This window comes from Thermobia domestica, chromosome 13, assembly GCF_964235325.1.
Source record: "Thermobia domestica chromosome 13, izTheDome1.hap1.1, whole genome shotgun sequence".
NCBI lineage: Eukaryota > Metazoa > Arthropoda > Insecta > Zygentoma > Lepismatidae > Thermobia > Thermobia domestica.
Genome location: NC_137466.1, coordinates 211,973,960 through 211,997,833, shown reverse-complemented (window position 1 = coordinate 211,997,833; position 23,874 = coordinate 211,973,960). Strand labels below are relative to the sequence as shown.

The 23,874-nt window shown below is 35.2% G+C and overlaps 1 protein-coding gene across 1 annotated transcript; it reads right to left on the bottom strand.

Annotated features, from left to right (window-relative positions):
- Window positions 1-340: 340 nt before the first annotated feature.
- Rcd-1 (Required for cell differentiation 1) lies at window positions 341-22,891 on the bottom strand. The gene is made up of 6 exons (XM_081737318.1): window positions 22,622-22,891; window positions 18,166-18,290; window positions 14,669-14,984; window positions 9,496-9,690; window positions 6,241-6,332; window positions 341-1,883 (listed from the first exon to the last, which is right to left on the bottom strand). The coding sequence occupies exons 1-6, from the start codon at window positions 22,643-22,645 to the stop codon at window positions 1,703-1,705; spliced, it is 933 nt and encodes a 310-aa protein (XP_081593444.1). The 5' UTR covers window positions 22,646-22,891; the 3' UTR covers window positions 341-1,702.
- Between the last annotated feature and the right edge of the window lie 983 nt (window positions 22,892-23,874).

Sequence of the window (23,874 nt, the reverse complement as noted above, 5' to 3'; positions counted from 1 at the left end):
GAAGTGAAGCGAACTAAAATATGGCGGAGTCAATTTGCGCGCCTTTCCTGTTCCTTGTTGGAAAGTTACCAACTCATCTTATTTTTATTGACATACCAATGCTGTGAAAAGTTTGTAATTACTGCCTCCCATCCGTCACTCAACTAGAGATGGTCAAAACCGGTTTTTATATTTAAAAAAAACCGGAAACCGGTTCCCAGAAAAACCGAAAGCCGACATTTCGGTTTTCTTCAAATCCGGTTTCGGTGACAATTTTTAGAAAACACTCAGAACTATTTCTGTGGGAACGGAATCGGTTTCTGGAGAAAAACGAAACACTATTCTGGTCAGAAATAGAACCAATTTTGGGGAAAATCGAAAACTGGTTTCGGTGGCAAAGTTTTTTTTTTTAATTCTCAAAAACTGGTTTCGGTTTCCCTAAAAAAACCGAAAACCGGTTTTTGTGCCCACCACTACACTCAACCATCCCTTATATCGATTTTTTTAAATTAATAAATAAAGTTTCAAAAAACAGTCTCTAAACTTCATTTCTAGCTCCAAATAAAATTTTTGAATCTTCTACCCTGTGTTGCATTTGGCGATTGCTGATGCACTTAGACAACGTGTTTTTCTACAATACAGCTCTTCTCTTGGTAAGTCCGTTCATTTTCGTTCCTTGTTTCTTTTCTTTCTTTCTTTCTTTCTTTTTTTTTTTTTTTTTTTTTTTTTGTTTGTTTTGTTTTTAACCTCCGTGACCAAGACTCCAGGGGAAAGTCGAAAGCTTGGAAGCTTAAAAGAACTTCAGTAATTACAGAAATGTATAAGCAGAATAACAGGATTCCTTAGCGTGATTTTGCAATGTCTTAAATAATAATTACGGAATAAAGTAACCATATTGATTTTACAAAGATCTGTACACCAATCCGTTAGTTAAATAGCTAACAAATAGATTATCGATCAAGAATTTATCTAAAATAAAAGTTCACTTTTTCGTACTTTATAATCACTAGCCCGTTGGTTTCTAAGTACTTCTATTACCCCTTGTTCCTCCGTATATTGGAAATTAAAACTGCAAATCTACTGAGACGTCTTCTTGAAACGAGAAAACAAAACACGAAAAACATTAAGAATAAAATTATATACATTATATAAAGGCATCCATTTATTGAGAGATTAACACAAAAAGAACATTACTTCATAAAGCTATTGGCATTCTCTTCTGAAACAAAATTAGCACTTTCAAGCAAAGAAAACCACACGAAATATACCAAAACAACTAACGCGAACTTGTTTGCAGAACTAAAAACTAATACTGAAAATGACATTCAACACATCCTACCATACACACACTACTTTTTTTTTTCTTTTTAATGGCATATGTATAAAACTGACTTTATAATGATCTTTATAGATCTGTCTTATCGGCAAAATATATATTTATGCTATCAATATTGCTTTAAAAGTTACTTTTTTTTTTTAATTTTTCATATAAAAAGTCTTTGTATCTTACATCATATCAGTCTTTATATGGATTGTTTCATGCACTTCGATTCTTCATATTTCCCCAAAATTTCCATGTTAAACAGTATATACATTTTTCCTTTAATCAGATAATCGTACATGCACGTTCACTTGACATTCGATGCACCTATTATTTCTTAGATAAAATACACAACACCGTATTTATGATTCAAAACCAACTACCCAATCAGAAATTCCAAGATTATTGTGGTGCGAGTGGAGAAATTCCCACTCGTGGGTCTCCAACTGCAGGTCCAGCTGTCTCCAAATTTTTCAGGAGCTGAGACAACCAATGTTTGGTGGACTTATCGTCAGCTAAGCAACTGGCAAAAGTGCTATCCCTCAGCTGATCTGGAAGACATTGGCGTAACGCCTCTCGTGCCCTGCAAAGTCAGTCATATTTCTAAGATTATTGAAATTCTTATAAGATTTTAAAAAAAAATTCTAAGTACTATAAAACAAAAGCACTATTATATACGGAAGAGCTATTAAAAACTGATCACCAATATCGGGTTTGAGAAAGAGATCTCTATGACTTAAAACAGACATTAAAAGGGTAAAATAGATCCTACTAGGACTCTTCACTTTACCATTACACATAATATCTTTCTTTTAACTCTCGCACTACCTAGGTATTTTTTGTAACGCGGACTATCAAGGGAGAGGGGGTCATTTTGTACCCAGCTGTTAAGATTAAATATACCACGCAAAATTAAAAAAAATTAGAAACTTTCACAAAAATCTACAGAGACTGAAGTAACAGTACATGGGATACGACTAACAGCTATTTATTGTGCTGCCATCTAGGAAAGACACTTCTAAATGTCATTCACATCTCCTACCAACGGGGGGAGGGGTACTTTGTGCCCACATGAGGCACACTAACATGAAACTCTCAAAATAAACAGTACAGAACGAAATAAGACTAACCGCCAAATGCAGAAAAGGCTGGATACTGCTATTTATTATACATTCATCCAGGAGTGACTACTAAATATCAGTCACATCTCCTACTAACGGGAGGGTATTTTCTGCCCATCAACTTAAAATAGCAAATTTGTAAGACACACTAACGTTTAATTTGCAACACAGTAAGTTATACGCTTTAGCAAGCATGTTAAGCTTTTTTTTAAAAAAAAAAAAAAAAAAACAATTTTAAAGGAACGATTACAAGAATAATTACAAAAAACATACTGGGGATGGGCACAAAGTATACCCCTGTCGGTAGTGCGAGGGTTAAAGATAACATTGTCTCCAAAGGCTTGCCCTTGCTATACACCCCATATCTAGTATTGCTGTTGCTGAAGCTAATGTTTTAAAGACTTCAGGTGTTAGATATTTAAAGAAAAAACTCACAAAATAATCTAAAGAGTGAGCTCATTATATCATCCTGTACTGAAAAACGAACCGTGGAAACGTTATTCGTAGTACTGTCATAAATTTGTTAGGCTCTGCTGCAAGGGGCATGCCAAAAGTTTTTAGATATTCCTTGAAAAATAAATTTATTTACATAAAACGTTTTAAAATTTCTCAAAACACTCCCCACAAGCATCAATACACTTAAGCATTTTTGAAAACCAAGAGTCAAATATTTTTAAAAATTCGTTTTTTGGAATGTCATTATTACACGCTGCGATCGCCTTTTCCTTTGTTTGCGGTATACTCGAAGCTTTTTCTTCTGTTTTGGGAAGAAGGCAAAGTCACACGGAGCTAAATCTGGAGAATAAGTCAGGTGCGGTAGAATACGGACTACAATTTCCTGTAAAAACTCTACAAAGTTTTCGCTGCACTGTCGGAATGAAGAAGAAAGTCATACAGTGGACACTTTCGGTGGAAGACCTCCAAGCTTCAAAGATACTCGGAAGGCAATAAGTAACGTACCAATCTGCTGTCACTGTACGTTGATCATTTAACTGTATAGTTGCTACATGGGCGGTCTTAGAAGAAAACGATACCATCACAACTTTATCCAAGCTCTGTGCTCGTTTCACTTTCGAAGGTGGAGTTTCGTTTTGAAAATACCATACTGTCGACTGCTGTTTTATTTCGGAGTCATAGGCCTAAATCCATGTTTGGTCACCTATGACGATATTATAAACGTCTTTAGTTTGCCTCTGCGAAAATCTTTTACGCACATAGCGGCACCACTCCACGCGGTCATCTTTTTGCTCATGTGTAAGTGCATATGAGACCCAGTGACTGCAACGCTTGGAAAGACCGAGATAATCTTTTATTATGTACTGAGCTGCATCTGATTCAATCTTTCATTTCAGCAAATCAATTTAAAATGATTGCGCATGAAGTGGCAGAGTCCCCGAAACACTTTTTTAAACGATCGTGGCACTGCTCTTGTGTTAAACTGTAATTAAAATCATAAAAGATTATTGCGCAAAAATCATCTTGTTCGAGCTTCAGGCTCAAACTAACCTACTTCCAGCCCTCTGAGAAGATCAAAGCGCGGAAATAGCAAAACACATTACAAGATGTGAATATATATATATATATATATATATATATATATATTCATTCAAAAACATTTATTTGTTCTGAAACAAAGACAGCGGCATCCCACTAAAAGATGAAGCTATTTTAAAATTTCAATTCACGAATGCTCACCGAATATCATGAGAACTTTGTAATATAAAGTGTAAAACAAACAAATTTAAGGAAAAATATCCTAAGATGCAGGTAAGAAAATTTATCAAGTGATTTCATGTCAAGCACGGAACAAATGAATGCCGATAAGTGGGCTAGATTCTAGGTATTGAAAATTATGCCTTGTTATTAATTTACATTATTTGGACTCTACAAATAGCCCATGAGAAGGAACCACTTATAGACAGCATCAACATTCAATTTTTTATCCTCGTTTTAATAATAATAATAATAATAAAACTCAATTAACTTTCATTTCTGTTTTTCTCAATAACCTTACTTACGAACTATTCTGTATCCCTTAATGCTTTGATAAACTTGACAAATACCTTTGGAATCTCTCATTCATTCCTTCAACTTAATAAGGTTTTGCCAACGTATGTACCGTTGAACTGAAAAATACATCGTTATTCACGAGCGAATTGGAACTCGGATACAACTTTTCTACTTGATACACAACTTTTCTACTTGATACACAACTTTTCTACTTGATACACAACTTTTCTACTTGATACACAACTTTTCTACTTGATACACAACTTTTCTACTTGATACACAACTTTTCTACTTGATACACAACTTTTCTACTTGATACACAACTTTTCTACTTGATACACTCTTAATAATCTACGAAGGGTGATCAAAAAGTAAGGTTACAAAGCCTGCAGTGAAACATGTATATATTATTTCATACAACCAATACAGCAAACAGATAGTACATACATTAGGTTATTTTTCGACATAGTCCCATATCGGTTGAGGCACTTTTAGCATCATGGAATGAGTTTAAAGATTCCCCCCTGGTAAAAATCCTGTCCTTGCGTGTTTAGCCACGTTGTCACAAAGTGTTTCACCTCCTCGTCTGAAGGAGTGATGGCCTCATTCCTCTATAAGACAAAACTCCAGAAATATCGGCCTTCTAACCTGACTTTCTGACCCCCCTCGTATCTGCACCTCGTATTTGAAAAGCCGGTTTACTGTTATAACTTCTAATCTCTCCTCCCACGTTCTGGGTCAACCTGGGATAATACTGGAACACACGTTTACATGCAATTTGAGTTTTCCTCAACTGATTTAACTAAAGTCAAGCCGTGAAAATATTCCTTTCGGTGAATAATTAATTTTTGTTCAAATTAAAAGCACCACAACTAAAAACAATAGAGTGATTCCATTTCAAATCGTCCAGGGTGGTCCACACGACTGTCTCAGATTTAGTTTATTTTTTAAAATAAGAAACTACATACAAAATTATTAGACCCATATTTTTATGGAGTAGATTTCGAGGCTAGAAGCAGATGGTTGACATTGCTCGTGGGGACACAAAAAAAATGTTTTAAGTTAGCAAAAATTTCACCAAAGTTGGCAACATTGCGAGTGAATTTCGCAATTCCTATTGGACCAATAGACGAATTTTGGCTCTCCACCTAAACATACAACTTTATACTCTTTCTGCTATTGCGATTATGTTACTAAGTACACTCGTTTCTCTACAATAAAACTTTTAATTTGACATATTTTTCAGTTTTTCGAGCAATCCGAGAGGAGGGCAGCCATTTTGGAAGGCTGTATATCAAAGAAAAAAATTTTTTCAGCAAAAAGAAAAAATATGGGTCTAATAATATTGCATGTAGATCCTAATATATATAAATGAAATCTGAGACTATGATGGGGACCAATTATGGTTTGCCTGGACGATTTGAAATGGAATCGGTCAATAGATCCTATAGGGTATGACTTAAACGGGTTGACGATCCCGACCTATCTCGACGATCTTAAAAACAAAATATCAATTCAGATATGGATCAATATTTCATTACATCCTAGGCTGGCAAAGGACACAGAAAACGCATTTACAACATACAATGTTAAAAACAGCCTTTCAAAAAATCAGTAAGCAATTGAAAAAATTCCGGAAGTTATTTTACAAATCTAAAAGTTCACTCAGAAGTCTATGATGTGGTCTAACTCAATGACTTACGCAATCGACCAACAGACATGCAATTCTGTAGGAAGGTCAGTCATTGACTTTTTGTGTGTGTAAAATGTGTTCTACGTACTTGTTCCTTAAGAAAATAATTAAATTACCTTGGATTGTCCGATAGTCGTAGGTAGCACCTAACCACATGCTTCAAAAGACGTGCAGATGGTTCTTTCGCCAAAGATAAAACCATTTTGCCCTTTAGAAAGAATGAAAGAGGGAAAAGATTAGAAATATTATGTACATAAAAAGATATATGTTTTTCACTCTCACACAAATTTACATACTTACACAATTGCGTTCGACGCTGAGTTTTATATGCTAAAGCAATCGGTGAGAAAAGAATTATGATACTAAAATGACAGATGAAAAGTAATATACCATCAATTACCCTGCTAAATGTAAAACTTATACGAGGAGAAAACATTCTCCTTCTTTTGTCTGCATAATGAGCTCAACGAACATTTCAAATTTTATGATTAGAGATTCTAACAATTATTTGGTAGTCAATTAAGATTAATTTACAGAAATCAACGGAACTCACAAACGAAGCCAAATTATTTGGTGGTGCAAAAAGTGTAACCGGCTTTCTAGTTTTTACCTATATTTTAAATTTTCTCCATCTTCTTCACATATCCTCGATTGCAGCTGCGTTCCTTCGTCGCTAAGTGACACAGCATTCGATCTTAATAGGGGTACTTGTCTTGGATGAAAACCCAAGTAACGGTTCAGATCCCACTTTTAGGAGTAGACCTCGTCTCAAATAGTCTTACTTCTAAAAACAAACACTCAACATCAGACAGTCAATCAAATTAATTCATTTTAAAATCGTATCTCGATACTTCCACGTTCTCCTAATACTTCAAATTACAGATATCTACGAATTTGTGTACAATGATTTTCTATGAGCTGTGCCTCCTTCTGAAGTATTTTCTCTTCTTTTGATACATTCTTCCATCAGAACATTCTAGATATTTAATACTGTGTGACACATGATTGTACATCTGTTAATAAGTTAATGACCGTAAGGAACACACATTACAAAATTCGAGGCTTACTTTTTGTTCGCATGTTTCCACAAACTTGTATTTCTTCTGTAATATTTAGAGGCACATTCGCACCCCATTCTCAGTATCTGCATATATATTCCCTTCCTTCTTACATTATTAATCTCTACTGTTGCTATGTCTTGTAAACTTGAAAAACTAGGTAAGAATTGAAACTCTTACAGTAAGTGTATACAAAACCTTGTGGAATGTTAACACAGTCTATGATAACCGGCAATAAGATATGGTCTGTAGTTTGTTGTGTCTTATCAACAAGAATTTTAGGAATGATCCAAAAAATGGATCAAAAGATTACAATCTTGGCCAATAATTAATTTTTGGATCAGGGGTCACAAAATTTTTGGAAGGCTCCTAAACCGAGTTTTTGTATTTTCTACGAAATAAGCACATCATACTGAGTTAAGTGATAGTTTGGATTTGGCTACACTATATGTAGTTCTCCAGATAAGGCCTACAAGATTTTTTTTTTACTCAAATATAATGATCTTTTGATAATAATAATAAAAACAATTATTATAAATTTTTTTAAAAAAATTAAACAATCTTAAAGTCAAGCAGTGAGAAATAACGTCCATGTATTTATTTAAATCCTAAATATTCTTAGTGTTCTTAAGATTTGTTAAATCCCCTCTACCAATTCACAAGTTACAAGCTCAGATGGTATATTTCACGTGTTTCTGCAATTTCTGTTTTCAAAAATTATGCAAGAGCTTGTGACCAGAGCGGTAGTTTCACTAGTCACGTGAACAAATCTACAAGTCAGCTGCTAAACCCCTAGCAGGGAAATGCTGTATGTTTCACTATTTTCTGTTAGCGTTACACTTGTTTCACTTCATTTGAAAATGGAAACAAAATCAAACATTTTGAACAAGAAAGAAAAAAAAAATACATAATTTTCTTCACATCAAAAATTTGTTCATATTTCATAAATAAATACTTTACTATAACAACAACTAAGGCGTGATATAATTTAAGAAATTAAAAAGAGTAATTTTAAGAAGGTAGGCTACACCTTTTATTGAAATTATTTCAGTGGAAAACACAAAGTTACTTATACAGCGTGTCCATAAAAATACTATTATACTTTCAAGTGGAATTACGTCGCAAAGGATAATCGTAATTAAATGAAATTGGTCACATTTGAAAGAAAAACTCAATGTCAACAATAGACAACAATATCTATAATGGACAGGACCAAACTCAAAAAAGTAAATTCACTCATGTTTACTTTGTGATTAGTCGATATGGGTTCACTGTTGGATATTTAGCAGGCAGCTGCTGTTTCTGCTGCAGGTCACTTGGGAAGCTTTTATGTTTCTGTACTGTTACGCCGTAATATGCTAACGTACATTTATTTCCTGTCGTTGTATTGTGTTGTTATTAAAAGAATAAGTTTTAAGGAATTATTTTGACCCCACAAGAAGTTGGTGTGATTTGGAACATCACAGCACGCAGTCTGGTGCAGGTTCAGCGTGCTTTTAGGCAAAGGTGTGAACATCAGGCACGCTACACACACGTCAATTTTGAAGTGCTACCGTGATTTTGTGGATCATGCTAAGCAAACATCATCACAGGAAAGGCCATTCAAGGAGACAATCTGTCAATGTGGGAATTGTGGAACAAGTGGCCGCCGACATCGTCTGACTTGTGGGTCTGTGACTTCTTTTTATGGGGCTACGTAAAGGATTGTGTTTATGAACCCCCATTGCCTCAAAACCTGCAAGAAGTGCAAGTTCGTATTAGTGCTGCCATTCAGTCCATTCCATCAAATATGTTGGAGGTGTGTGGCGTGTATGGGAATATCGACTTGATGTCTGCATCGCCACTCGTGCGGCCCACATTTAATGTCTATGATGTATAGTAAAAAAATATTTGAGTTTTTCTTTCAACCGTGACCAATTTCATTTAAATACGATTATCTAAAGCAACGTAATACCACTTTAAAGTATCACAGTATTTTCATGGACATGCTGTACTTGTTACATTAAATTAAACACTGTATAAGTCTCCAATCTCTTATGGATATTTACTACTAAATTACACGCATATTGAGTTACGTTATTGTTCTGTGAAACAGATAAATGATAAAGCAAGTCACGTGATCTTGTAACACTAGCTCACGGACATGTAACTAGTATCCTTCCGTTGGCTTGAGACACACACACTCGTATACTTTGACTAAGTGTACAATAGATTAGCCGTTTTCAAACAAGATGAAGACTTTGTTCACCATCTGTATACATGAGCTAATCACAAAAAAATTATATAAACATGAAATATTTTAAAACTACTTACTAATATCATTGCTACATGCGAGAAACGATCATATGTTTGGCAAATATAGGACAAGCCACTATCATCGAGCAAAATCTTCTGCAGAATGAATGTGGCGACTGTTTTTGACAGCTCACTTCCACTCTCCATGATCCTTAAACATAACGGGATGATCTCAGTCGTCAACAAAAACGTTATCACCTCCTGCTCGTCAGTCTGAAAAACAAAAATTTCATTCTCATCAATTAAGGACAGCACGGAAGTTGAAAGAAAAACATAATCGTAAGTTTGACAACACTGACATGCAAACTTTGGACATTCCATACGCTACATCCTTCACTGATCTTAATTTTGATGCGAGCATTATACTAATGATTACAGCTACTACTTCCAATAGCTACTTGATTTAATAGGATGCATATTCAATATTCACTATTATTATTAAAAAAAAGTACCCACAATTATCTAATTGTGAATGTTTCAGGATTAGGATTAGGAATTAGATTTCTGGGCTTTCGGCATCTAAGGCCATTTAGCCAGTCACGTACGTGAGGGATGACGTACCTCGCCGAGCGCACCATCCGATGAAAGGGAAGGAAGGAAAGCGTTCTAGGACCATCATGTTAGGCATTTGCTTAGTGTGAATAGGGAAATCTAGGAAAAACCTCACTGAAGATGGCTGGCCTCAAAAAGCAGTTACATTTTTTCGATCGAGTGTCCCCATCGGGAAACGAACCCAGGACCGCTTGCACAAAGACGAGAGCGTTAGCGACAACGGTACGCGAGGCCACGTGAATGTTTCAGCAAAACGTTGTTGCTTTTATCAGCGCTCATGAAGAGAGGTTTTTAGGTACAAGGAAACATTTTACGGAAGCCTACTGGATATAAGAAAAGTACTGAAGACACAAGCATTTAATTTATTTTTCAACCTAAGGCACAGATCTCGAACATGCAAGATAGAAAATAGCAAGGTTCTCTACGTGCAATTCCAATTTTCCCACTTTTCTTCGACCAATTACGCTATTAGAAGGATGGAATAAAATTTACAGGCGAAACAAGTAAGATTGAGACGTAATTATCTTTAATTATTATTAATAAGCTACATAAAAATAGGGTTCATGATAAAGAGTTTTTAGATATAAGGAAAATGTTATGGAAGATCACGGGAAATAAGAAAAGTAACTGAAGGGTAAGGGAAAAAAGCAAGGAATGTCCATGTATGTGCTTTTTCGGGTGCTTTGTCCTATCTGTTGGTGACTCTTGGTACTATTTGACTGTATATGCCATGCATACGTAGATGTAGAAATGTCCATGTAAAAAGGGCAAAAGATGTAACTAACCCTATTCTTCTTACGCGGTTTAAATCGCAGTTTTCTCGAAAATGCAGTTTTGTGACATTCCTTCTTTTTTCCTCTTACCCTTCAACTATATTCGAAAGAGGACAATAAATAGTACGTAGTTTCATAGATAACATTAGTTACTTTTCTGAATGGATAACGTGCTGAGGAACGCAATAAATATATATATATTGCCGAAACGTTTACAATTTTTTTTTTTTTTTTTTTTTTTTTTTTTTTTTTTTAATGAATACTGGTTCAAACAATTAGACAGTCTTCGAAATCGGCAACACTGCAAAATCAGAAGTCAAATATGGTAGACCTGCTTGACGACACTTGTTAATAGTACAGTAGTTTGTGTGTATTCGTTCATCAGTTTACTCGTCAAATAGAGCTTAAATCTACACATTTAGGAAAAATAGCATTCTTGAGGTTCATCTGTACTAAAACGAAAAATAAGTCATGTGATCAAAGCAGTACAATTCAAGCTCATTCTTAGAAAAAATGCGTTCTAAGAAGATGACTTCTGGAGTAACACAGGTTGCAATATTTGAAGGATCAAAAATAATAATGAACTGTTATTGTATTGTATTTTTATGACAGGAAATATTGTATATAGCTAATGATAGCTTTCAATATTAGAAAGTATACCATTTAAACAAATAAACAAACAACACATAAATAATATTTCGTCTGCTGGTGATAGGTAAATCGAAACGAGAGACATAAAATGGACGGCTGTGGAAGATGAACAGTCAGAGTGTCCCACAATGTGTATGGATCATGGGTTACTCTGACAAAATGAAAGTGTTTTTTAAATCCAATTCCCTGTAGATACGAATACAATATATATAGAATGGCCTAAATTGGAAATCACCATTGAAAGCAACAATGAAAATACAGACAAAAGAGAGAGTAAATACAGATCAGTGTTAAAAACTTTTCGAGAAATAACGTTAAACATGTTACATGCAAAACGCCGTTGGCGTACGCAGCGTTGCCATCTTTTACAAACACACTTCTCACACGGGAGGGTCCCACAAGTTGTCGCTAATATCTGATTGCCGCATAGCACATCTGATGGAGAATCATGATAAAAGAAAATGAGCAAAATTTAAGGTGCTATGAACCAGAAGGATGGGAGCTAGGGGGGTTCAAAATTTGAATATCCAAAAAATTATATTATAGAATTATGTACGTTTAAAGTAAATATCTTGAAAACCGTTAAAGGAATCAAAACAAAAGTTGCACAATAAAATGAGAACAAAATGCCCTATCGAAAACCATAAACAGTGTTGTCATAGGTAAAGCAGTGTTGCCTACTCAACATAAAAATATTTTGTTTGAAATAGCACTATACAATTGTACACAGATTTAAAATGCACTATTATCACAAAACGTGTTTTTTGTCTTTATTGTCATTTTTGCTTCCAATGATGATATCCAATTTAGATCATTCGATGTAGAAAAACATAACTTTCTCTTGGGTCGGCAACACTGTTCATCCGGTGATGTTCGTCAATACACGAGGGGATGTCCTCCATTCTCTAGTTACTTCGAGCAAAGTTTCATTTCTCTGTCACTTTTAGTTTCTCTGTTATTACGGTCGGACATTGTAAATTATACTATAATGTGAAAACGTTATTTAATGATTCGGTCGTCAAGTCGCACGGGTTAAAGTTCTCGTAGGGAGCTGCTATTTCACTAATGTGTGTTTACGGTCACATAGAGTACATTTCGAGGTTGTGCGTATCGTAAACACGAAATTAACATATATAAGGGACATCATAATATATATATATAAACACATTAAAAAACTGCGACTAGTCCGGGAATCGAACCAATGCCTGTGCGTTAACCACTACCCCACGTCCTGATATATAAATAAGATTTTTAGTTTAACATTCTATTATAAGCTTTTTTGCCTAAGACGACGGATGATAAAAACACACTGATGATTATGGAATAATCGGTGCAATGGAATACGACGAAAGTGTAACGAAATGAAATGAAATGAAATGAAAAAAAAAAAAAAAAAAAAGAGAGAGAGAGAGAGAGAGAGAGAGAATCTCCACGGATACGACATTGTTTAATTCTATCCAGTACAAAGTCCTGGCCAATGGAAATCCTTTTTGACGGAACAACGAATTTTCACAGAAATGTCTACAAAAGTCAAGCATAGTAAAGCCAAATTAAAAATAAAACAAAATAACAAACAACCTCATTTTTAGTCGTTTCCCAAGGAACACGTGCAGGTGTGTATACTTCAGGTCTATCAACGAATAAAGATAGAAGGATAATAAACTGTGGTGGAACAATAAAAAGTATTGGGCAGTTAAAGTTTCAACTTCGTCCGGCAGATATCAACAGCTGGATGATGCTTGCTGTCATCTAGTAGCGAGATGTGTAACTTCAACTAATTTTGCAAAAAAAAAAAAAAAAAAAAAAAAAAAAAAAAAAAAAAAAACTTCACTTTTATTCAAGAGTTATCATGTGTACTAACAAACAAACGTAAGTCGCCATCATCAATTAATACTCCAGTATCTATTGCCCAAAAAATAATTTTAAAAAATTCGCTTCCGTTTAAGAGTTATCGTGAGAAGTAACCGACGACCCGCTCTCCTTATATATAATAATAATAATAATAATAATAATAATAATAATAATAATAATAATAATAAAAGACACCAACATTTTCCAAAATATTGAACTTAAAAGATCTGAATAATATTCTCATCTATGTATCCAAATAAAATTTAACATTTCAAAAATAAATAAATAAATAAAAAATAGGTTCTCTGTAAATTCTTCCCTAGCAACACCTCACTAGCTTATACTTGTTTTCTTATATAATCATGTTTGGTGGAGAAATTCTTTTAAATAGTTCTATTTACTACCCATCTTCCACAGATATCTCCACTGAAGATGGCAAGTGCACTCTATAAAAATGTTACTAAGGAAGGTTCCAGAGAGAAAGGAGATGAAAAAAAAAAAAAAAAAAAAAGAACTACATTTTTATTTGGATAAAGGGAGCCAAATAACGCTTACCTCTGGTGCGTGGGGTCTCTGGTTCGATCTCCGGCCGTGTAGTTTGTGGTGGACAACATCGTGTCCATGGGTTTTCTCGGGGTACTAATATCACTTGTAATACCTCCATCTCTTGGTTATTCATTCATTTATTTATTTTTTTTTTCAGAAAATCGATCCAGGTCAGTCAGATAGCAGTGCTTTGAATTTTTCCTTTTTATACTACGTCACAACTGACAAATCTAGATTAAACACACAGCAAGGCACTCTAAATAAGAACTCAGACTACTGTAATTAAAAATTTTGTTGAAGCACAGAAAGTATAGAATTAACCCACCGATCATCAACCTTGATGTCACAGATTCACCTTAATTTATCACGCTAGCTCACGAAGCACACCATAACGATACTCACTATGTTGGCTGTACTAGCTATCTTCCAACCCATCTTATGTTATTTGGCGACATCAGATTAAATTCAACGTTATAAACGTAGGATGGTTATTTTTTTAACATCACATACTTATAACGTAAGAATATTTTTGTTTTATATAGAATTCGGTATAACTACTGTATTTTACTGGTCTTCTGTAATGCGAGGTCATATATACCAAAACACGCTACCTTTAGGTGAATGGAGGGAGATTTCAATCGAATACCTACCAGTTCTCGCTTTTCCGAAACTCACTCTATGTTCCTAGCAATAATAACCTAGAACATGGAATAGGATGCACGCAACAAGTTTGAGTGTAAGCTCTCAATTCTCGCATAATGCTAGGAGAGATTCCTACAGATACATAAGTGAGAAAGTTTTAAAAACAAACATATTACCTTCACTAAAGCTCCTATAACTCCGAGACTCGTAAGCCGTAAGTATTCAAAAGGCCTCGTTTTGCTGACTGTGTGGAGAAACGGATACAAAAATAATGGCACATGTGCCTGCAAGAATGCAGAGCGTGTTTCTGGGTGTGAAGCGACGCATTGTAGTAATGCAAGGGCGTTACACACTCGGTTGGATTGATGAGCTGTTAACGTGGCAGGGTTAATAGCAGGGTAAATGTTGATTATTTCCTGAAGAAGAGCTGCTATTGTGCCGAAAGAATGCCACAACATCGGCGCAAGATCAGGCACAACCTCACGTTTTTTGCTGAAAAGTGAAATAAAAACAAACATTAGTTCTCACTGAAGTGTAAGACGGACTCTGTGATTATTTTACTAATTTTCTCCATAACGTACATACATACATACATACAGTCATTGTCAAAAGTCACACTACAGACTTTTCAGAATTAAAAAGATATGTATACATATAAAGCCAAGTTTGTTCTGTAAAATAAATATCGTTGCTCATAGTCGTTTCCACTGAGACAAATTTATTGAGTATATTTGAATTACAAATTCCAGGCATTAATTTGATTAATTTATTCAACTGTCTGCGAAGTTATGCAACCCTAGTAGCTCTGAAGAGCCTTCCAAAGACCTTCAATATTCGTTGGCATCTATTTACGGACTACCCTGACCAGTTCATCTTACATGAGCTCGATGGGTAACAAATACAATCACAATGGCGACTATTTAATTTGCTGATGATGTAAGCGTTTACATTGCATTGGAAATAATTACTGCAAACGGTAGCTTAAAAGAATATTTGGGATGGTAATCCTCTTATAGTACAACGTTACTGCTCCAAATCTGCGTTCCTGATGGAATCCCATGTCTTACTTAAATGCTGTTAAACACACTTTTGTCCATTAATATGAATTAAATTATCAACTTGGTGGTCTGTAAAGCACCCCAAACAGTGACAATACCATCTCCGTGCCTTGTTGTAGGTATTACATGGTCGGAATGAAAGCGCTCTTCGGAACGATGACGCACAAATTTCTAGCACTGGAAGGTGAAAAGTCGGAACTTAGATTCATCGGGCCTAAGTGCCCTCTTCCATTGTTCATCGTTCCGGTCTTTATTTATTTATTTATTTTATTTTGTCCAGGAGTGCCTTTTTGTAATGTTTTATGTTCGAAGGAATGGTTTCTTTACAGCAATTCTATCCTCAAGACCATGGATCTGAAGGCACTGGGACACCCTTCTATTTCATACTGATTGCAAATGGCTCTTCCGGAGCGGTTAACGCTATTCCGTTTCTTTGTTTGTTTGTTTTTTTTTTGTTTTGTTTTTTTCAGTTACATTGTCCTTAAGAGAGAAGTTGTTATTTTTACGCGATCAGTTCGTTTCCGTGTAATATTTAGAACAATTTGTGACTACCTTTCAAGAGTCCGACGCACTGCTCCGCAAAAAAGTATGGACAGTGCATAGTAATAGTTTCATTCATCCTTCAGCAACTAAAACCCTATTTGAACACAGATCGTTTCAATTATTCAATGAACTGACAGGATGCATATCAATTAATAACAAGAGTTGAACTCATTTGCGGGATCCAAATACACAAAGAATCTTTAAGAGAATTAACTAAATAACTATAATCATTATTTCTACAGTGAAAGAGGTTACAATAACATAATTCTTCAACCAATGTAAACCTGTTAAAGGATATATGAATTGAGAAAAGCGAGAAATAATGGTTGAAATGTCTGTGATCACAAATTAAATTTGGACGCTTAGGTGAGTTCAATTATTTATCCACCATTACCAGGACCGGATTAAGGAAGAGGGGGGGAGGCATTAGAGGGGCTGTAGACCCGGGCCTCCACTCTGATCAAAAATCTCAACTGGCTGTTTTAAAAGAATTATACAAGATACAACCATCATCAAAATATGTTCAAAAATATGAAACAAATTTCTTCGATGGTTGCACTCACAGGCTTAATAAATTAGCATCAATCAGTCTTAAAAAAGATCTAATATAGTACATGAGAATCGTGATTTATATTTTCTCATTGAACAGAAGTGATCAATACCAATCGCGAATTGTGATGCTGAGAGGATTCTCCAAACTAGCCCTTATCAAGAACAAATTACGTGCTACAATGCAAGCGGCTACATATTTTCTTATAGCTCCGGGCCTCCAGATGGGTTAATCCGGCCCTGGTCATTACTCATCTACATTGAAGGACAACGCTCAATAATAAATTTCTTTCCAAGTAAATTCTTTAATCACTAAAAATCGCCTGTCCTTCAGAGTTCAAATATAGGAATACGACAGTTACGCAGATGACAAAAAGACAGGTCCACTGTTATTCTAGTTGTGTGCTTATGCTACTGGCTTCTTCCTTCTACTAAAGGTAGATTGCTATCACGGAACGCATTAATACTAATTAATACCTTTCCACTAGAAGTTGGTAAAGTAATAACTATGTGAGTTTTCCTTTATGTTTGATTAGAAGCATTAGCCTGCTGATGAAATAAAGCTGAGCTGCTTTTCGTAATATTCAGAAGCTACAGTAAAGCCTGTCTTCAACGGACACTTTATTAAACGGAAATATTTCACGGTCCCATGAATTTACTGCCGAAAAATTCCCTTCAAATTAAACGGAAACTGTATTACGCGGACAACAGAAATCAAAATAAGCCTTTTAACGGAAACTTTTAACTTTCGAGGTGCTGCATTTACAAAGTTTTAAGATGTTCTATGAGAAGTTAGATATATTTTTAGCAAAATAGACAGTAATGTGGAAACCGAAGCAGACACGACGGATATACATGCTTTAATTGAGAATTATATGGAAAGTCGGAAAGGAGAAGAGGAGGTGGAGGAAAAAGAGAAATAAGGCATTGAGTTGGAAGGAGACTATAGGCTAAAGACTTATCAAGATTCTGTGAAAAGTTTAAAAGAACTGCAACATCTGCCTTACGTTGATATACTTAGTATGGTTTCTCAGGCTAAAGTCTGTGTGGAAAGTTGAGCAGATAAGCAGCAATGTGTACAGAGAACCCTCCTATATTATTGGAAAAATTAAGTTAACGCATGTACAGTACTTTTCTGTTCATTGAAAGTCTTTGGTGCATTAATTCGTAGTAAAAATAAATGCCGTAAATTGATTAAGGTACGTACAACATCTCAAGTTATTTAATTTCAGTGCGTCCATTATATACATTTATTTTTTTCATAGGTCTACCTTCGTTAACCGGAAACGAACCTTTAACGGAAATTTTTGCGAGTACGGTTCGATTCCACAAAAGACAGGTTTCACTGTATTAAGTATTTGGGTACTACGAAGAAACATGAAAAAAGTTATTGGTATAGAATTAAAAGAAAAGGCACAGCAGTTTGCTATTACCAAATGCCTCAGGAAGGATAATTCTTTTTAGTTTAATAAATACACATACCATATCAACAAGCAAGAAAAAAATAAACCTGTTAAACCTACCTAAGCTCAAGTAACGCATTTTCTCTTGTTTCAGGATTCGACAATTCCACGATCCACTGATATATTTTCTCTCGATCAACCGACGCCTGAAGATTTGCTGGACTTTGCTGTGAACTCATGAAGCGCTAAAACATGTAAAGTAAATAAATGTTTACGACATCCATCCGTGATAACACAACACTATTATTTGCTGATTTGTTTCTAACTTCTTCATTACGAATCTACTACAGACTAACATCCGACACTGAATTCCACGAAGTCCATATGGTTTCATTTTCACTTCAGATGTCCTAATGTTTATGTTAACGTTCTACATAAAATGTCACCCTTCATTGAAAGAAGAATATTGAAATCCTTTTGCATCAAAACGAGGAATCCTAGTCTAAACTTGGACAAAGATGAAGTTACCGTCATAAATGATTTTATTGGAAAATATCATACGATTAGATTATTCTACTTTTAGATTTATGTAATTCCTGATTATTTGTACTTTTGAGTTTTCGACTCTCCCGTGGAGTCTTGGTCACGGACGATGAAAACAGGAAGAAGAAAAATAAAAACATCAAGGAATAAAATGGAATGGACTTATAATGGGAAGAGTGGTGCCGAAAAACAGTTTGTCAAATACAACGATTACACATTAAATGGTAGTTATGCAAGCTGCAATATGGCGGAGTTGATTTGCTTCCTCTTTTGTTTTTGTGTGAAAAGTTGCCAGCTCATTCTATTATTTTCGTTGTTATGCTAATGCTGTGAGAACTTTGTAATTATCGCTTTCCATAACTTAACTATTTACTTAATCATTCTTGTTTAAATTTACTTTAAAAAAATAATAATAATAAATTTTTAAATACAGAGTGAAAAACCGAGTAGCGACCGGGACTCGAATGCGGAAACTCCGGCATACCGTGCCAAAGCGTTAACCACTAAGCATAGTAGTTGACGCATCGGTACGGTATGCTGGAGATCCTAGGTTAGAGTCCTGGTCAAATCATTAACTTTTTCACTCTTTGTATGTTATTGGATTCGCACCAATAGAGGATCTGGTGTGCAAAATAAGTTTAAATCGGTTGATTTCTCCTTTCATTAATATACAAGTCACTCTACTTCATTTCTAGCTCCCAATAAAATTTTTGAATCCTCTACCTTGTGTTCTGTTTCTTCTAGATGTTTCGAAGACCTGACATCGGGCTTTCTGCTTTTGAATCACTAATATGTTCCTTGACAAGAACCTTTAAAATTTCTTTTAGTTTTGCCTATGTAACTCTCATGGCAACTGCATTTTATTGTATAGATACATCATTTTTCATTGGGATCAGTGTATTAACTCTTAAACTGGGTAATGCTCTTTTGGATGTTTTGAAACTGTAAGAAACCGTATTGTGTACAGAGCTTATTCAGTACGATTATCAATCTGGGACAATTAGACAATCCAACCCATTTTACGTCTTTCGTGTCGGTTTCAGGGCTATCGGAAGGTAAATCCCTTTTAACCTGGTTACCAATTGGTTAATAATGGGACTAGGTACCCATTCATACTGGTCAATCTCCATCTGAAAGTGTTTTTAGAGAGGTAAGTCGAATGGCACGTAGGAAGAAATTTTTCCAAATATTTGCTTTAGTACTTGCAGAACGAGCAGGTTTATAAGGTATACTGTGCACCGGCTGTAGGCTTGTAATGGACACTAATAATGAACTTTTTGTTACTTCTTATATTGAGATGTAAATAAGTAAGTCTACCTTGCTTTTCTCTCTCAACTGTAAATCTCAAATTACGTACTAAAATTCAGCTGTGAACTACCCTTGTACAAGAAAATTATGTTGTCCACATATATATAATAGCGTAGTGTACCTATTATTTGTTCTTTCAGAATCTTATTTTTAACCAAATCTAGTACCAGATTAGCCAACATTTGTGATAATAAATTTTACATAGAGTACAAGGGTAAGTTTGATGTTTGATAATCGATTTTTGGTGTTTCCCACACTCTATTGAGGAAGTATGTTTTGTTCTGGTTGACGGTTATAGCACACTTTTGTAGTATTTTATTGCATTGAGATAGGTAGTGACACAATGTTGATGTATGATATGTGTACATTGTTCGTGTGATAAATTTGTGGTACGTATTATTTAGTTTCTCCCCTAAATCACTTCGTAGTGATTACGGTTCGATATTTGTAACTGTTATGAGTATAAATAGAGCGGACATATGGTATAAAAACTACAGTGCATAAAATACGAACCAACTTGTGCTAGATGGCCACAAAAGCACGAACGCCATCTAACCGAGTCAAGGCAGAAGCGCAGCAAGGGGACCCCAGCAGCGGCGAGGGGTGCGTCCATATGGAGCAGACGCGTTAGCGGAGGTAGTCGACGATTCGGTTAATGTTTAGCAGAAGGGGTTCAGCAATTGTTTCTAAAAAACGTTACAATTTCGGTAATTTTCGTTCATATTAGGTAAATTTACGTTAGGTTAAGTTAGTTTAGTTTAGGTTAGGTTAGATTTGGTTACGTTATGTTAGATCTAAGTACTTTTATCATCCATTTCTCCTGTAAAGTTTGTGTTTCTTATGAACGTCTGGACCTCTTCTGCTAAACATAACCCAACGACTCACTTTAAATCATGTCGAGGACTTGGGGAAGATACTAAATCCCATCCGAAATTTGTTCCTAATATACATGTCTTCCCATGCAAAGTACTGACTTTTACCTGTAAGTCCTCTAAAATGTGGTGCGCCAAAACTAAACCTGCACCGAAAATAGACTTACACAAAAATGCACCTACATATTTAACTTACCGGTACGTATTTTAAATCATTATCTTTATGCATACCTAAACTAATACGCACAACTCCTTTGTGAAATCAATTTTGTTAGTTTTTCAAAAATTAAGGCAGTAGTGCCGTATCGCTGGACTACTTTGAAAACTAAAAAACAGCACCAAAATTTACTGCGTTCGGTTATATTCTGTTGGATTACATTAAGTTACGGTAGACGATGGTACCTTACGTTAGGGGCATATAAACTAGCCCAAAAACAAACCAACCTGTGCTAGTTGGCCACGAAAAGCACGAATGTCATCTAACCAGTCAGGGCAGCAGCGCAGCAGGGGGGCGAGCGGAGCGAGGGGTGAGCCCGAAGGAAGAAGGCGCGTTATCGACGGTGGGTATACGCGTAAATGAGGGTAGTGAGGTAGTGACATGTGGGTTTTGGTGGTCATAAATATTTTAATAGCACTTGTCATGGTTTCATACTTGCGACGTTTCACTTAACCTACAATACAGCTTCTGTACACTGGAGAAATACATTCCCGTTCAGTTAGAAGTCCACTTTCACCCATTCCTCCTCACAAACTTAAATAAATTCTCCAATTGACCTGGTAAATTTCCTAAAACTGGTCCGGCGATACGGCACTTAACCCAAAATTAATATGAACATTTTAATACGAACGAAATACCTGAAGTAAATTGTAATTACATAATCGCACTAGAAATACATTTTATTTTAGACAATTTATTCAATAATTCGATTCTTTATTAACTCATTGGGTTAAGTTCCAAAGTTGGGCGTCCGTTTACAGCAAAATTTTTAAAATTTACAGGAAAGATATGGATAATTTGATCGTTTATGTGCTTGATAATATATAAGAGTCTCGAAAAATCTGTTTATTTGTTATATATAAACGGTTATAAACATGGGACTATACGGCGAGCGGAGGGAACTACTTGGCGCAAGGTAACCGAGCAGTTGCATTGTGGGAAAGAAACGAGCATTTCTGTTATCAACATGGCGAATGTACAAGGGCAATGAACTAACAGTTTTAACATTTGTGAAGCAATACGTTGATAACGAGCAAAATCTTTTAAAAGTTTGTGAAGAGTCGGATTAATGAACCTAATAACAAATTGCAGAAAGTGTGCAAAGGAGATAATAGCGAAAAAACGTGGCGAAAGCGGACGCCCAACTTCGGAATAAATGCCAACTCATTTAATAGTGATTTAATAATTAAAGCTCTGCTACATCTAAGCTTCTGAACATTTATTTCCTTTCATATGAATATTACTGTGTTAACCCTTTCTAACTTGAATCGTTTTGTAAATGAAGAATGAATTTTTTTCTTTCAATGGATTATACATTTAAATCTAAAGTAGTAGGAAAATCAACTCCCCCCTTCCTTCAAAATTATATACTGCCAGGACGATATAACTACAACCACAGAGAAAATGCTACAACGTACGAGACAACTTGGAATCATTCGGCACGATATATGCGCTATGAAAGCCAAGGAAGCTTGTGATTCCAAATGGAATCATATGATGAGAAAGAGTTAATTAGTATAAAATCATTATAATGAATGAATTACCTAAAGTAAAACCTAATAACAAAATGACACATTATCACTTATCCATTAATATTGCATATAGCCTACAAAGGATATAAAAAAAAATCGTATACCTGCTGATTAGCTAGTCCATTCATTCTGAAATTGCTTGAACTCCTCAGGAGTTCGTCCCAATTTCTGAATAAAATATGTGCCTTCTTCTCTAACAGTACGATTTGGTCTTACTTTTATAAGTAATATATATACACTCTTTTAAGGACGTTGCAATTATACTAACAATTACATCACACACTCATTTACTAACGCCGACATAACAAAACGTTTCTTCGCTTGAACTATTGTCGTTCGTCATTTGTTTCTTCATCTTCTTTATGTATACCATTCCGTTACACAAACATTGCCAAACGACTGAAAACATTCTCCGGTCGGCAATTTATTCTCGTTATGTTAACGACGCAAAGTTTGTGGCAGTAGTGATAATTTCAGGAGGTAGCCCGAGGAATTTGCAACCCTCCGGAGCCACAAAATTCCCCCACGACCATATATCCTATCATGCTCAAAGTAGATTGACAGTATTTTCATAATACTACTTTTCACCCGATTGTATTGAAATCTCCCCCCTTCGCAGAAACTTTTCTGAAATAGTCACTGTCTGGTGGTGTCTCAGATCTCAGATACTGTCTTTATTTATTTATTTATTTATTACCATTTTTACGTTGAGCCTCATTCCGAAGCAGTAAGTATCAGCGCAATGCAAAATTTGCGTTTTAGTTTGCGATTATTGGTATTGTAGTTATAAATGTTTATTGTAGTTTTTAAGTTGCGTTGCATTATGATGCACAACTTTTGCGAAGAACAATACGGAATGAAGTCCGAGGCCAGAAAGAAATTTTTGATAACCTCCATATAGAGTTAAACAATATAAGGAGATGGTGGCATTTCGTCTCTTTGGATCATGACATACTCCCCCAAATTTACCTGCTCTCCTGGGTACGGCCTTGATTAAAACATAGTTCTTGCATAAGTTGTAACTTTTTATAGATTTTTATAAAAGTTTCTAATCAATTTCAACTAATTTTCTTCCGTTTCCGTTAACTTTCAACGGCGTATTTTGCGTTTAATTGCCCGCCTCCCAAGTGAGACCCGATCAGATTGCCCAACGGTCAGAATGCCCAAATTTAAAAACGGTCAGACCAGAGACCCCACGTACCCGAAGTAAACGCTCTACCACACAACCACCGTGACCCATATGCACTTAACAAATCTATCTATCTATCTATCTATCTATCTATCTATCTATCTATCTATCTATCTATCTATCTATCTATCTATATATATATATATATATATATCTATCTATCTATCT